The following is a 13,030-nucleotide window of genomic DNA, read 5'->3' as shown; positions in this document are numbered from 1 at the left end:
ATCGAGTCGGGTCCGACCCATAGCGACCCTGTACAGGGTTTCCGAGGGTGTAAATCTTTACGGGAGTAGAAAGCCTCATCTTTCTCCTGCGGAGCGACTGGTAGTTTTAAACCGCTGACCTTAAGGTTCGCAGCCCGATTCGTAACCACTACGCTACCAGAGCTCCTTAGTTCTCAAAGTGACATCTTTGATTTTTAACACATTAAAGCAATCTTTTGCAACAAATGCACTCAGTGCAATATGTCATTTTGATTGATTGACTGCTGCTTTCATGGGTGTTGATTATGACTCCAAATAACATGGAATCCTTGACAATTATAAATTTTCTTCATTTATCATTGATGATGTTTACTGGTCCCGTTGTGAATACTGTGTTTTCTTTATGTTGAGAAAGTGCTCACACTTTCCACACACATTACTCACACTTGCACACCATGATTAGCTTTGGAAAATGAGGATAAGGGTACCTGGCATCAGAAGCAGTCTCTTTCAGTACTTGTTGATACTGTCACTCTGCTTAGCTTGGTGCCTGAATTCCTGATTCCTAATCTCTTCCTTGTCTCTGCTTTATTCATCCTTGGCCTTTGTCATGTCTTGCTTCTTCTTAATATTGAACTTCTAATTGAAAGATTGGTGGTTCAAATCCACCAACTTTTCTGTAATATGGTAGTCTCCTTCTATAAGTATTTCAGTCTTGGAGACCCTATGGGCCAGTTCTATCCTGTCCTGTCGGGTTGCTATGAGTCAGAATTGACTGGACAGCAATGGGTTTGGGTTTGTTTGGGGGACATATTTTATATAAAATCTCCCTTGGCGAGTTACATTTATTTCCTCACTATGTATAATTTTTCTCGTGTGTAAAATTAAAACAATTCCAATAGAAGGAATGAGGAAATAGATGTGAAGAATTCTGAACTATGCTTGCTTGGTATGTAGTCATCACCAGTAACTGTCAGCCATTACTGTTTTCAATCATTCGTATTCATATAGACTTAACTCTCTAACCTACAGTGAATTATTTTGTCTAGAATTTGGGCCTACCCCTAAAGTCTTAGTTTTTGATCAGTAAGTGCTTTAAGAGCTCGTCACTCTCAGCAAGCAAGGTTGTGTCATCTGCACGTTGCAGGTTGTTAATGAGTCTTCCTCCAATTCTAATGTCACAGTCTTCTTCATATAGTATTGTTTCCTGGATTATTTTTCAGCATACAGACTGAATAAGTATGATGAAAGGATACAACCCTGATACATATTTTTCCTGAGTTTAAACCCTTGCTCTGTTTGAATGGTTGCCTCTTGGTCTATTCCACACGAGCACATCAAGTGTTTTGGAATTCCCATTCTTCACACAGTTCAATGTCTTTGCCTGATCAACAAAAGGACAAGGATCTTTCTGATATTCTGTGTTTTCAACCAAGATCCATCTGACATCAACAGTGCTATGCCTTATTCCACATCCTCTTCAGAATCTGGCTTGACTTTCTGGCAGTTCCTTGTTGATGTACTGCTTCAACTGTTTTGAATTATCTCCAACAAAATTTTACTTGTGTGTGTTATTAATGATGTTGTTGTTAGGTGCCATTGAGTCGGTACCGACCCATAGTGACCTTATGCACAGCAGAACGAAACACTGCCCGATCCTGGGCCACACTTGAGTCTATCGATGCTGCCACTTGGCCAATCCATCTCGTTGGGGGGCTTCCTCTTTTTCTCTAACCCTCCACCTTACCAAACATGATATCTTTCTCCAACAACCGGTCCCTCCTGACAATATGTCCGAAATATGAGAGACGAAGTTTGGCCAACCTGACCTCCAAGGAGCACTCTGGCTACACTGCTTCCAAAACGTATCTATTGGTTCTTTTGGCAGCCCATGGCACTTTCAGTGATGAATGATATTGTTTGATAATTTCTGAATTCTGTTGGATGAACTTTCTTTGTGTTAAAGTCCACAGTATAGGGGTTAGGAGTTCAACACGCACATATATGTATTTGAGGGTTGGGGATAATACACAATTTAATCCATAAACCCTACATAACTTTAATATGGGAGGTTCACCTGAGGACCAATTCTAATATCATAGGTAATAGCGGTGGCACTGCCACACTTTAAAAGTTATGTGGAGAAGACAAAATCATCCCAATGTTCTTCATTTTCACACTAACGTAAGCATCAGATTTGGTCACTACGCTGAGTTGTTACTCAGATGTTATTCTGAAATCTAAATAGATAAATACAATATTTAATTACCACAATTAATTTGGTTAAGTATCTTTGTTCAATTTCAATTTTCCAAATGGAATTAAACCCTTAGTGGCATCAAATGACAATTTTAACCACAGTCATCAATTAGCTCTGGAGAGTCTATGAGGGAGCATACAATAACCCTGACAGTCATTATATAGGTTAAGAAAGAGAGAAAAGCCCCTTACTCACCCTCACAGGCCCCTTTTTTGTTATTCTTGCCAACCCAGCAGATGGGCTGCTTTATAGACCACTACACTGCCACCCTTGACACTGAAGCAGCCATGAGGAAGATATCCCGACGGGGGAGGGTTCCAGGCAAACGGTGTCCGGGAGCCAGGCCTTTGAGTCCTTTCCTCCCCTTGCCTTACAGATCACCTTCTTCGAGGACTTCGAGGACCAGGGTCGCTCCTACGAGTGTCGCACTGACCACTCCAAACTGCAGCCCTGTTTGAACCGCTGCAGCTCAGTGAGAGTTCATGGGACTGCTGGATGCTCTACGCAGAGTCCCATTTCATTACTCACACTGCCAGTACTTCCAGCGCCGGGGCGAGTACCCAGACTACCAGCAGTGGATGGGCCTCAGCGACTCCACTCGGTTCCTTCCTGCTGCCTCATCCCCCACGTGAGTCCAGGTCCACTGAGTCCCTTCTTTTTTGGCTTTCACTACAGTCTCTTGTCTTTCACTAACATCTCTAGTGTTTTCTTCAACTGAAAATGTGTATGATGAAACGCATTTAATTGGAAATTTTCATTTTACTTTACTAAAATTACATTCACCTACTCGACGGCACTTAAATAACTTGTTGTTAAGTGCCATCAAGTCAGTTCTGACCCATAGCGACCTTGTATTGGGTTTCTGAGGCACAGCTGGTGAGCTTGAACTACCAACCTTACAGTTCAAACGACTTTGCAGTCTGGCGCATTAACCCACAGGGAATGATTATAGTTGAGAGCGTCTATGCCACTGGTGATGAATAAGCTCCAGATTATCTGCTTTTGTTTCAGGTGGTCTTACCCTAGTTACTCAGGCTCTTTCTCACCCCCTCATCTGTTAAATGGAGCTAAAAAATAGCTAATTCATGGGATTGTGATGAGGAGAAAAGGAGAAAACTTGGCACATGCCACCCCCACTCCGAAGTATTATTTATTATTTGAACATCAAGGGGCTCTTTGATTAGACAAAACGAGTAATGAATAGCCGACCCTGGAAGGTCACACTGTTAATGAAATAAAACTCCAACCAAAACCAAGCCCCTTGTAGTCAAGTTGATTCTAACTCATGGCGCCCCCATGTGTTCCAGAGGTGTTTCTTGATATTAATCTTTATGGAATTAGATCATTGGTCTTTTCTTCCACAGTGCCACTGGGTGGGTTTGAGCTGCCAACCGTTATACTGGTGGTTGTTGTTAAGTGCCGTCGAGTCGGTTCCGACCCATAGTGACCCTGTATAAGGTTTCCAAGGAGGGGCTGGTGAGCTTGAACAGCTGACCTTGAAGTTCAAGCCGACTTTGCAGTCCAGCGCTTTAACCCGCAGCACCACCATTTGCATCACTGCGGACCTTATATAGATTCAGCCACTCAGAATTCCACAGTTAGAAATTCTTTCTTTTGAATATGACAGAGTCCTATGGGAAATGCACCACTTTTGTAAAATGTAAAACCCCTTGTTTTGGCTAAGTGCCATTGAGTCGGTTCTCACTCATCGTGACCCTGTATAGGGTTTTCAAGACAGTAAATCCTTGAAGGAGCAGAAAGCCACATCTTTCTCCCATGGAGCAGCTGATGGACTCAAACCTCTGACCTTGCGGTTCGTAGTCCAGTGCTTATCCTACAGAGCCACTACACTCCCTATTACCAGGATGTTGTTGTTATTGCTAAGTGCCAACGAGTCAGTTCTGACTCATAGTGAGCCTATATCAGGTTTCCAAGGAGCAGCTGGTAGATTTGAACTGCTGATCTTGTGGTTCACAGTCCACTGCTTGTCCTATAAAGCCACTATGCTCCCTATTAGCAGGATGTTGTTGTTGTTAAGTGTTGTTGAGTCGATTCTGACTCAAGTCAGTTGTAACTCATAGCAGAAACCCTGTGTAGGGTTTCTGAGGAGTGGCTGGTGAGCTTGAACCCTCAAGCTTGTGGTTCAAACTGACCTTGTAGTCTAGCACATTAACCCACAGCTCTACACCAGGACGCCAATAGCAGGATAACAGGGTACAATTAAGGATCACAATAGAGTCCTTCAGTCAGGAGTGTCCCTTCTCAGCTGTGTCCACAGGCACACCTGTCTTTGGTCCTCAGTCTGTCAGTCACATGACCCCCTGGCCTCTGCCATGCTTGGCAAGTACTACTTTAATGCTGTCAATAAATACCCCAAAGGTACCTTGCTCTGCAAGCTCACCTCTTGCCCAAAGGCACGCAGCTTTACTTGTTCCACGGGCTGGGAAGTCCACTACTCTGTCTCTTGCTCTTGATATCATTGCTGCCACCTTTCTTGCCACCACATCTCTATGCTGGGATTTCAGGGTCTGCTTGTGACTCTTCTTTCTCAATGGTCATGAGACGCCCCCATTCCTTGAGATGTGTGTGTCAAAGCAAAGTGCCTTAAAGATTCTGGAGCATAATAATTTTTACAGCATGATCTTTCCTTCTTTGCTGCTAACCATATGTCAGAATTATGCAGCAAAGGATGGAGGAATGGCTGCAGTTACTCAGTTGGCCCTTCATCCAAAAACCCATTCCATTGAATTAATTTTGATGTAAAGTGACCCTAAGTGGGTTTAATAACTTAGTCAGACTCAGACTGATATTAAAAACTAAACCCGCTGCCATCAAGTGAATTCCAGCACAAAGCAACCCTATATGACAGAGTAGAACTGCCCTACAGGGTTTCTGCGACGTATTGCATTAGGCAAATCTGCTGCCTAAGCCTTTTTTAAAGTGTTGAAGAGCAAAGATGTTAGTTAGCTTCAGGACAAAGGTGTGCCTGACCCAAGTCCTGGTATTTTCAATAACCTCATATGCATGTGAAAGCAGGACAGTGAATAAGGAAGACTGTAGAAGAATCGATGCACTTGAGTTATGGTGTTGGAGGAGAATATTCCAAGAGCCATGGGCTGCCAAAAGAGCCAATAGATCTGTGTTGGAAGAAGTGCAACCAGAGTGCTCCTTGCAAGTCAGGATGGCCAGACTTCGTCTCTCGTACTTCGGACATATTGGCAGGAGGGACCAGTCTCTGGAGAAGGATATCATGTTTGGTAAGGTGGAGGGTTAGAGAAAAAGAGGAAGACCCCCAATGAGATGGATTGGCACAGTGGTCGCATCAATGGGCTCAAACGATGCAATGATTATGAGGTTGTCCCAGGCCTGTTGTCCATAGGGTGGCTGAGTTGGTACTGACTCCATGGTACCTAACAACAACAACCACCTAGGGTTTCTGAGGCTGTAAATCTTTACAGAAGCAGGCAACCTTATCTTTCTTCTGAGGGGCTGGTGTCTGGTGAGTTCAAACCAAGACCTTTCAGTTAGCAGCCTAACACTTAACCTGCTTTGCCGCCAGGACAGGCATTAGGATCCTGAAAACCTAAGTTTCCACTTCCAGCCCTAATTCTTCTAATCCTGACTGTAAATGCTATTAACTACTTTTCTCATAGAAGAGGTTGCTCTGTGTATGTTGACTTATCGGGAAGACCAAATTAGATAACGTACATGGGGGTCCCTGGCAAGCCACGGAACACCGCCTCAAGGTAAATAATCGTATTAGCAGTGTTATACTCCAGAATGAATTGTTTATGAGAGCCTTTCCTAAAGAAGGTTTTAATGGTGGAAGAAGGCAGACCTTGAGGGAACAGGAAGGAATACGCAGATAAAGGAAGAAGTGCTAAAGAGAGACAGGGCTTGCCCAAGACTAAGCAACCGAACTTTCCATTCTTCGAATAGTTTTATAGTTCCTTGATCTCACGAAGACCTCCTTCATGATCCTGAATTTCCTTTCTTATTTATTACATAAAACAGATTTACAGGAGCATATATTGGAGCTGGTAGCATCCTAGTGTGGCATTGCATGTTAATGCGCTGGACTGCCAGGTTGGTTTGAACCGGAAGGTCAAGCTCACCAGCGGCTCATCGGAAATCCTATACAGGGTTACTGTGAGTTGGAACTGACTCAAGGGTACTTACTTAACAACAGCACATTGGAGCTGAAACCTAATTGTTATGCTGACTTTTGCTTTTGGGGATTTTAGAGTTGTTGTTAAGTGCCATTGAGTAGATTCTGACTTATAATGACCCTGTGTAGGGTTTCTAAGAAGAAGCTGGTGTGTTTGAACCACTGACCTTGTGGTTCAAACTGACCTTGCAGTCCAGTGCTTTATCCCACAGTGCCACACCAGGACTGCACAGGGGTTTAGAGCAGAAAAGGATTAAGAAATTTTCTGGAATGGATTCTTTCTCTGAATTTCTACCAATCTGTGGCCTCACTTTGGGGAAACAGTTTGACTTCATCACCCTCTAATTTTGAATGTACTGAGATTCAGAACCCTATGTTTCAGGGATGTTTTGTTTTGTTTCTTAATCAAATTATTTTTATATCATTTGAGAAGAGCATAAGATCACCATAAATCTATGAATGAGAGAATATTCATGTCTCTCATGAGACATGACATTCAGGAAAGAGTTATCAAAAAAAATAAAATATATTAAATACAGTTACTTGGAATGGTACTGAGCAGGGCTAGTGTGTATGGTTCACGTACGTTGTGGCACCAGAAAACTGGTCCCTGTGAATGGCAATATCTTGAGTTGTACAGTGTACGACCTACACTACTATCTGCAATGGTCCTGATGATGTTGACAGTCTCTTTAAATCGGAGCACCTTTAATTTAGAAAAGAAAAGAAAATGATGATTCTTCAATGGTGTGTATTCCTGGTTGCTAAAATAGCCCAGATTGTCTCACTTTTGTGCATCTGCTGTTTACTGAATCCACAGACCAGCTCCCACAGGGTCTGGGTCTATGAGCGAGAGGATTACAGAGGCCAGATGGTGGAGTTCTCTGAAGACTGCTCCTCTCTTCAGGACCACTTCCACTTTAATGAGATCCACTCCCTCAACATGCTGGAAGGCTGCTGGGTCCTCTATGAGATGCCCAATACCAGGGGCGGCAGTACCTGCTGTGGCCAAGGGAGTACAGGTGGTACTGCGACTGGGGGGCTATGAGTGCCAGAGTGGGCTCTGCAGAGATGATGGATTTCTACTGAAATGTTGTCACTCTACACTTTTCTCCATCTGGAAGCTAATATAATATTTCTTGTGTGTTTCATGCAATAATGTATTCATCTTTTCTTTTCAATGCACCTTGGAAGGGTTCAACAAAAATAAAGCTAGAAATAATATGGATTTTTGTTTTACAAATATCAGTGACAAGAGCAGCATGGGCTTGCCATCAAGAACACAGTTGTTGAAGTCAGGACTGCTAGATAGGAATCTAAGAATTACTGGATGTCTTTGAGCCTGTCAGCTCATAGCAACCCAATGTGGCAGTCGAACTGCCCCATTGTGTTTTCTTGGTTGTAATTATATTGAAGCTGATCATAGAACTGCTGCATGGGTTTGAACCATGGTTTTGGTTAGCAGCTGAGTGCTTAACCTTTGCAGCACTAGGGCTCTTTGGAGTCATAATGTGTAGGTCCAGATCCATTCACTGGCTGTTGACAATTGGTCAAATTGTCTGTGCCTCAGTTTCTTAATTTGTAAAAATAGTATAATAATGCTTTTCACCTTACATGGTTGTAATATAGATTATAAAAATGAATATTTGTAAGTCCATTACAGCAGTACAGCCAAGAACTGGTGTATAGTAAGGATTTTTTACATACACATAGTTTGGTCATTGTTGAATATGCTGCACCTTACAAATCAGGGATTTTCAAAGTATTAACAATGGATTGAGGATTACCTGCATCAAAATCACCTGAGATACTTGTTAAAAAAGCAGATGCTGGACCCCACCCCCAGGTGATTCTTATGCAAATTAAAATTGAGAGCTTAGGTGCTGCAGGATAAGCACTGGACTGCTAACCACAAGATCAGTAGTTCAAACCCACCAGCTACTCCTTGTTGTTGTTGTTAAGTGCCGTCGAGTCGGTTCCGACCCATAGCGACCCTGTACAGGGTTTCCGAGGGTGTAAATCTTTACGGGAGTAGAAAGCCTCATCTTTCTCCCACGGAGCAGCTGGTAGTTTCGAACCGCTGACCTTAAGGTTCGCAGCCCGATTCGTAACCACTACGCTACCAGACCAGCTACTCCTAGGAAACCTTATATGAATCAAAATCGACTTGTCCATTTATTTAAAAAAACTGATGTTTCTCTTATTTTCTTTAAAAAAATTTATTGTGAATTGAGTGAAGGTTTACAGGGCAGATTCACATTCAACAAATTATACACTTCATTTGATCTCAATGAAATTTCCTTCAATGTGACATCACTTATCCTATTTCTTCCCTGTGTTTCTTGTTTCCATTCCGCCTTCTTCCCCTATCCTTCAGCTGGTGGGTTTGAACAGCCAACCTTGTTTTCAAAGTGCAGTGTTGATCCTACAGCACCACTCGAGGAATCTGTCTGTAAATTGTTGTTGTTGTGAAGTGCCGTCGAGTTGGTTCCAACCCATAGCGACCCTGTATAGGGTTTCCGAGGAGTGACTGGTGAGCTTGAACCACCGACTTTGCAGTTCAAACGGCTTTGCAGTCTGGCGCATTAACCCACAGTGCCATACCAGGACTCCTAAATTAGCAGCCAATTAATCATTTGTATCTCCTAGATCCTGAAAGTACAGTGGCTCTGTAGGATAAACACTGGACTGCTAACCATAAATTGTCTGCTGTTTCAGTCCCATCAGGTACTCCATTGGAGAAAGATGAGGCCTTCTGCGTCTACAAAGATTTACAGCCTCAGAAACCCTATACAGTTTGGTTATGAATCAGAAGTCAATGGTATTTAACAACAACAATGATCCCTGAAATTCAGTAAAATGGAGAACTTGATTCTCATGTCTAACTGCACATGGAGCTTTAAAAAATACTGATTCTTGAGTCCCACTCCCAAAGATTCTGATTCAATTATACAACTTTCAAATATTTTGTCTTTTGCTTTACAATTTACTTTCTGATATATACTATTTTACTTATCTTAGGGACTCAAATATACCTAATTATTTTAATACTGATAATGTTTGATTGGAAAACCAGTTTGAGATCCAGGATATAGATGGGGGCTTCCTTTTAATTTAAAGTAACTATCAGTCACAGGTTGTAACTGCAAGGTTGGAAGTTCAAGCTCACCAGTTGCTCCTCAGAAACCCTATGTTTGAGTTACTGAGGGTCGCTATGAGTCGGAACCGACTCGACTGCACTTCACAAAAACCACAAATCAGGCACAGGCTGAGCAGCTGTCCAATCACAAGGCCTGTCCTTGTCCTCCCAGTGGTAGGGCCTGTCCTAGGACAGAGTACAAGTGATCCGGGCAGTGAGAGCTGAGAAACCAGGTGACACCTGGACGAAGACCTTTTCCAACCAGGACTTTTTGTTAATTAGGCTAACGGAACCACTTGAAGACCAAGAAGACATTTACCTTGTTATTAAAGAAACTATTTAGAACATCAAGAACTCTTTTGAACCCAGCTACACTTAAATTCGGAGTCCTGGTGTAGCACTGTGGGCTAGTAAATCAGACTGCAAAGCCATTTGAACTGCAAAATCCATGGCTCAAGCTTACCAGCTTCTCCTTGGAAACCCTATGCAGGGTGGCTATGGGTTGAAATTGACTCGACGGCACTTAACAATAATGACACTTAAATTCACCCTCAGCTGAAGTGGTCAACAAACCGGTTTCCCATTCCTGTACCCTCCCTCTTTCTCTTTGTATGCTGCTTTTCACCTTTATTTTTGGTTTGATTTTGTCAGTGAAAGTAGGAAATCTTGTGCTACACAAAGACTTCTTGTTGTTGCCAAGTGCCATTGAGTGAGCACCGACTCAGAGACCCTATGCACAACAGAACGAAACACTGCCTGGTTCCAAGCCAACCTCTCAATCGTTACTAAGCCTGAGCCTACTGCTACTGCCACTGCTAATTCATCTCTTTGGGGTCTTCCTCCTTTTCTCTGACCCTCTACTTTACCAAACAGGGTATCCCTTCTCTAGGGATTGGTCCCTCCAGATAAAATGTCCGAAATACAAGAGACAAAGTCTGGCCATCTTGACTTCTAAGGAGCACTCTGGCTGTACGTCTTCCAACACAGATCTATTTGTTCTTTGGGCAGTCCATGGTACTTTCAATATTCTCTTCCAACACCATAACTCAAATGCATCAATTATTCTATTGTCTTCCTTATTCACTGTCCAACATTCACATGCATATGAGGTTATTGAAAATACCATGGCTTGGGTCAGGTACACCTTAGTCCTCAAGCTGACATCTTTGCTCTTCAACACTTTAAAGAGGTCTTGGGCAACCTATTTGCCTATCGAAATACATCAAGTTCACAAAGACTGGTGGTTAGTGGTTGTGTGCCACCAAGTTGGTTCCAACCCTGTGTAAGGTTTCTGAGGCTGTAAATCTTTATGGGACTAAAATTCCTCATTTTTTTCCCGCAGAGCGACTTGTAGATTCGAACTGCTGACCTTGCGGTTAACAGCCCAGCTCGTAACCCTCTACGTTACCAGGGCTTCTTGTACAAAGATTAATAGATGAAAAATTTTCAAGGCAAATTCATTAAAATAAGGTAGTTTCCTTCCATTTAGACTGTTTGACTTAATCAAGGTAAGAGCGCCACCTGGTGCTCTCCAGAAGAAAGGCAAGCATGGTTTAAAAACCTTTCCTAACACCTTGACTGGTAAGAGGAGATAAGAATCTTTTCAATATTGCTGCATCTTTTAAATAATTTTGGAGTCCTGGTGTGGCACTGTAGGATAAGCACTAGACCACAAGGTCAGCTTGAGTCACAAGGTTGATGGTTTAAAACCACCAGCCCCTCCTCAGAAACCCTATATAGAGTCGCTATGAGTCAGAACCTACTCCAAGGCACTTAACAATAAAAACAACTTAAAATGTCTGGAGTCGTGGTGTGGGGCTGTAGAATAAGCACTGGATTGCAAAGTCGGTGCGAACCACAAGGTCGGCCGTTCAAACTCGACAACTGCTCTCTGGAAATCCTACACAGGGTCACTATGAGTTGGAATCAACTCGATCAAAACGGCACTTTAACAACAACCAAAGTTACTGATGTTTTGTTGTATTTTAACCACAGTAAATAAAAAAAGACCTGTGACACCTCATCACCATTTCTTTAGAGAAGATGAGCTCCTGGTGTGGCGCTGTAGGATCAGCACTCAATTGCAAACCACACCAGCTTTTCCTCAGAAACCCTATCCAGGGTTGTTAAGAGTCAGAATTGACTAGATGGCACTTAACAACAAGAGAAGATGAAGACATGACAATGATCTTCCTGCTCCATGTAGATGTGACCCTTTCAGATGAGAAGTCCAGAATTAATATTGTGCCTTTGACAGAGTTCTCTGATTTTTAACAGAGGAAACTTGGAGTTCATGAGTAAAAATAGATTCCATATCCTTGCTAAAAAATTTCCCCCATTTCACCTTTAAGGTTAATCCTGATCTAGCTAGATTTTCATCAACCAACTCTTTTATATTCTTTAATGTTTCTTTGTTTACTTGTTTTTTCTCCTTTAGGAAATAAGGGCACCTATTGACTGCCTTTCTCTGTTCATATGTTTCTTTCTCATTTTCTGCAGACATACTTGTATAAGGATAGCCTCATCACAGTGATCTCAAAATAGCCCAAATTATTCTTAGAATATTCAAAGACCATGCATAGTATGCAATGTGGCTGTTCTATTGCTTATATTTGAAAGTCACAATCTTGGCTCTTTGGGATCACGCTAATCTATGAATCGTCAGGTGACTTGGATTGTTATTGTTGTTGTTCTTGTTAAGTGTCATTGAGTCAGTTCCGACTTATAGCAATCCTATACATAACCGAACGAAACTCTGCCCGGTCCTGTGCTATCCTCACATTTACTGCTGCCACCATGACAACCCATCTCATTGGGAGCCTTCCTTTTTTTCACTGACCCACCATCTTACTAAGTATAATATCCTTCTCAAGGGAACGATCGCTCCTGATACATGTTGAAGTATGAGAGATAAAGTCTCACCATCTGCCTTCTAAGGAGCATTCTGGCTGTACTTCTGGATGTAAATCTTCCAACAAAGGTTTGGTTGTTCTTCTTGCAGTTGATGGTACTTTCAATATTCTTCTCCAATACGGTAAGCCAAATGCATCGGTTCTTGTATGGTCTTCCTTATTGATTGTCCAACTTTCACATATATATGAGACAAATGAAAATACCATGGCTTGGGTCAGGCACACCTTAGTGTGATATCTTTTAAAGAGGTCTTGTGAAGCAGCTTTGCCTAATGCAATAGGTTGTTTGATTTCTTGACTGCTGCTTCCATGAGTGCTGATGGTTGATCCAAGCAAAATGAAGTCTTTGAGAACTTCAATCTTTTCTCCATTTGTCACAATGTTATTTATTGGCCCACTTGTGAGAATTTTTTCTTTAGATTGAGGTGCAACCCATACTGAAGGCTGTGGTCTTTGATCTTCATCATTACTTTTTTTTGGTAAGCTTTTTATTGTAAATTGAGTGAAAGTTTACATGGGAGAACATCAGCTTTACATTCATCCTATTGTATTTCATTTCATTGTAATGATTA

General features: G+C 42.1%; 1 protein-coding gene across 1 annotated transcript in view; it reads left to right on the top strand.

Annotated features, from left to right (window-relative positions):
- Positions 1-7,496, top strand: part of LOC102817065 (gamma-crystallin D-like) — a 28,474-nt gene extending 20,978 nt beyond the window's left edge. The window contains 2 exon segments of the mRNA XM_006872729.1: positions 7,228-7,384; positions 7,387-7,496. Of these exon segments, the coding sequence (XP_006872791.1) occupies positions 7,228-7,384; positions 7,387-7,496 (267 nt within the window).
- Positions 7,497-13,030: the final 5,534 nt, after the last annotated feature.

Source organism: Chrysochloris asiatica, unplaced genomic scaffold (genome assembly GCF_000296735.1).
Source record: "Chrysochloris asiatica unplaced genomic scaffold, ChrAsi1.0 scaffold00212, whole genome shotgun sequence".
Lineage (NCBI taxonomy): Eukaryota > Metazoa > Chordata > Mammalia > Afrosoricida > Chrysochloridae > Chrysochloris > Chrysochloris asiatica.
The sequence above is the reverse complement of the archived record's forward strand: the minus strand, read 5'-3'. Positions and strand labels throughout refer to the sequence as shown.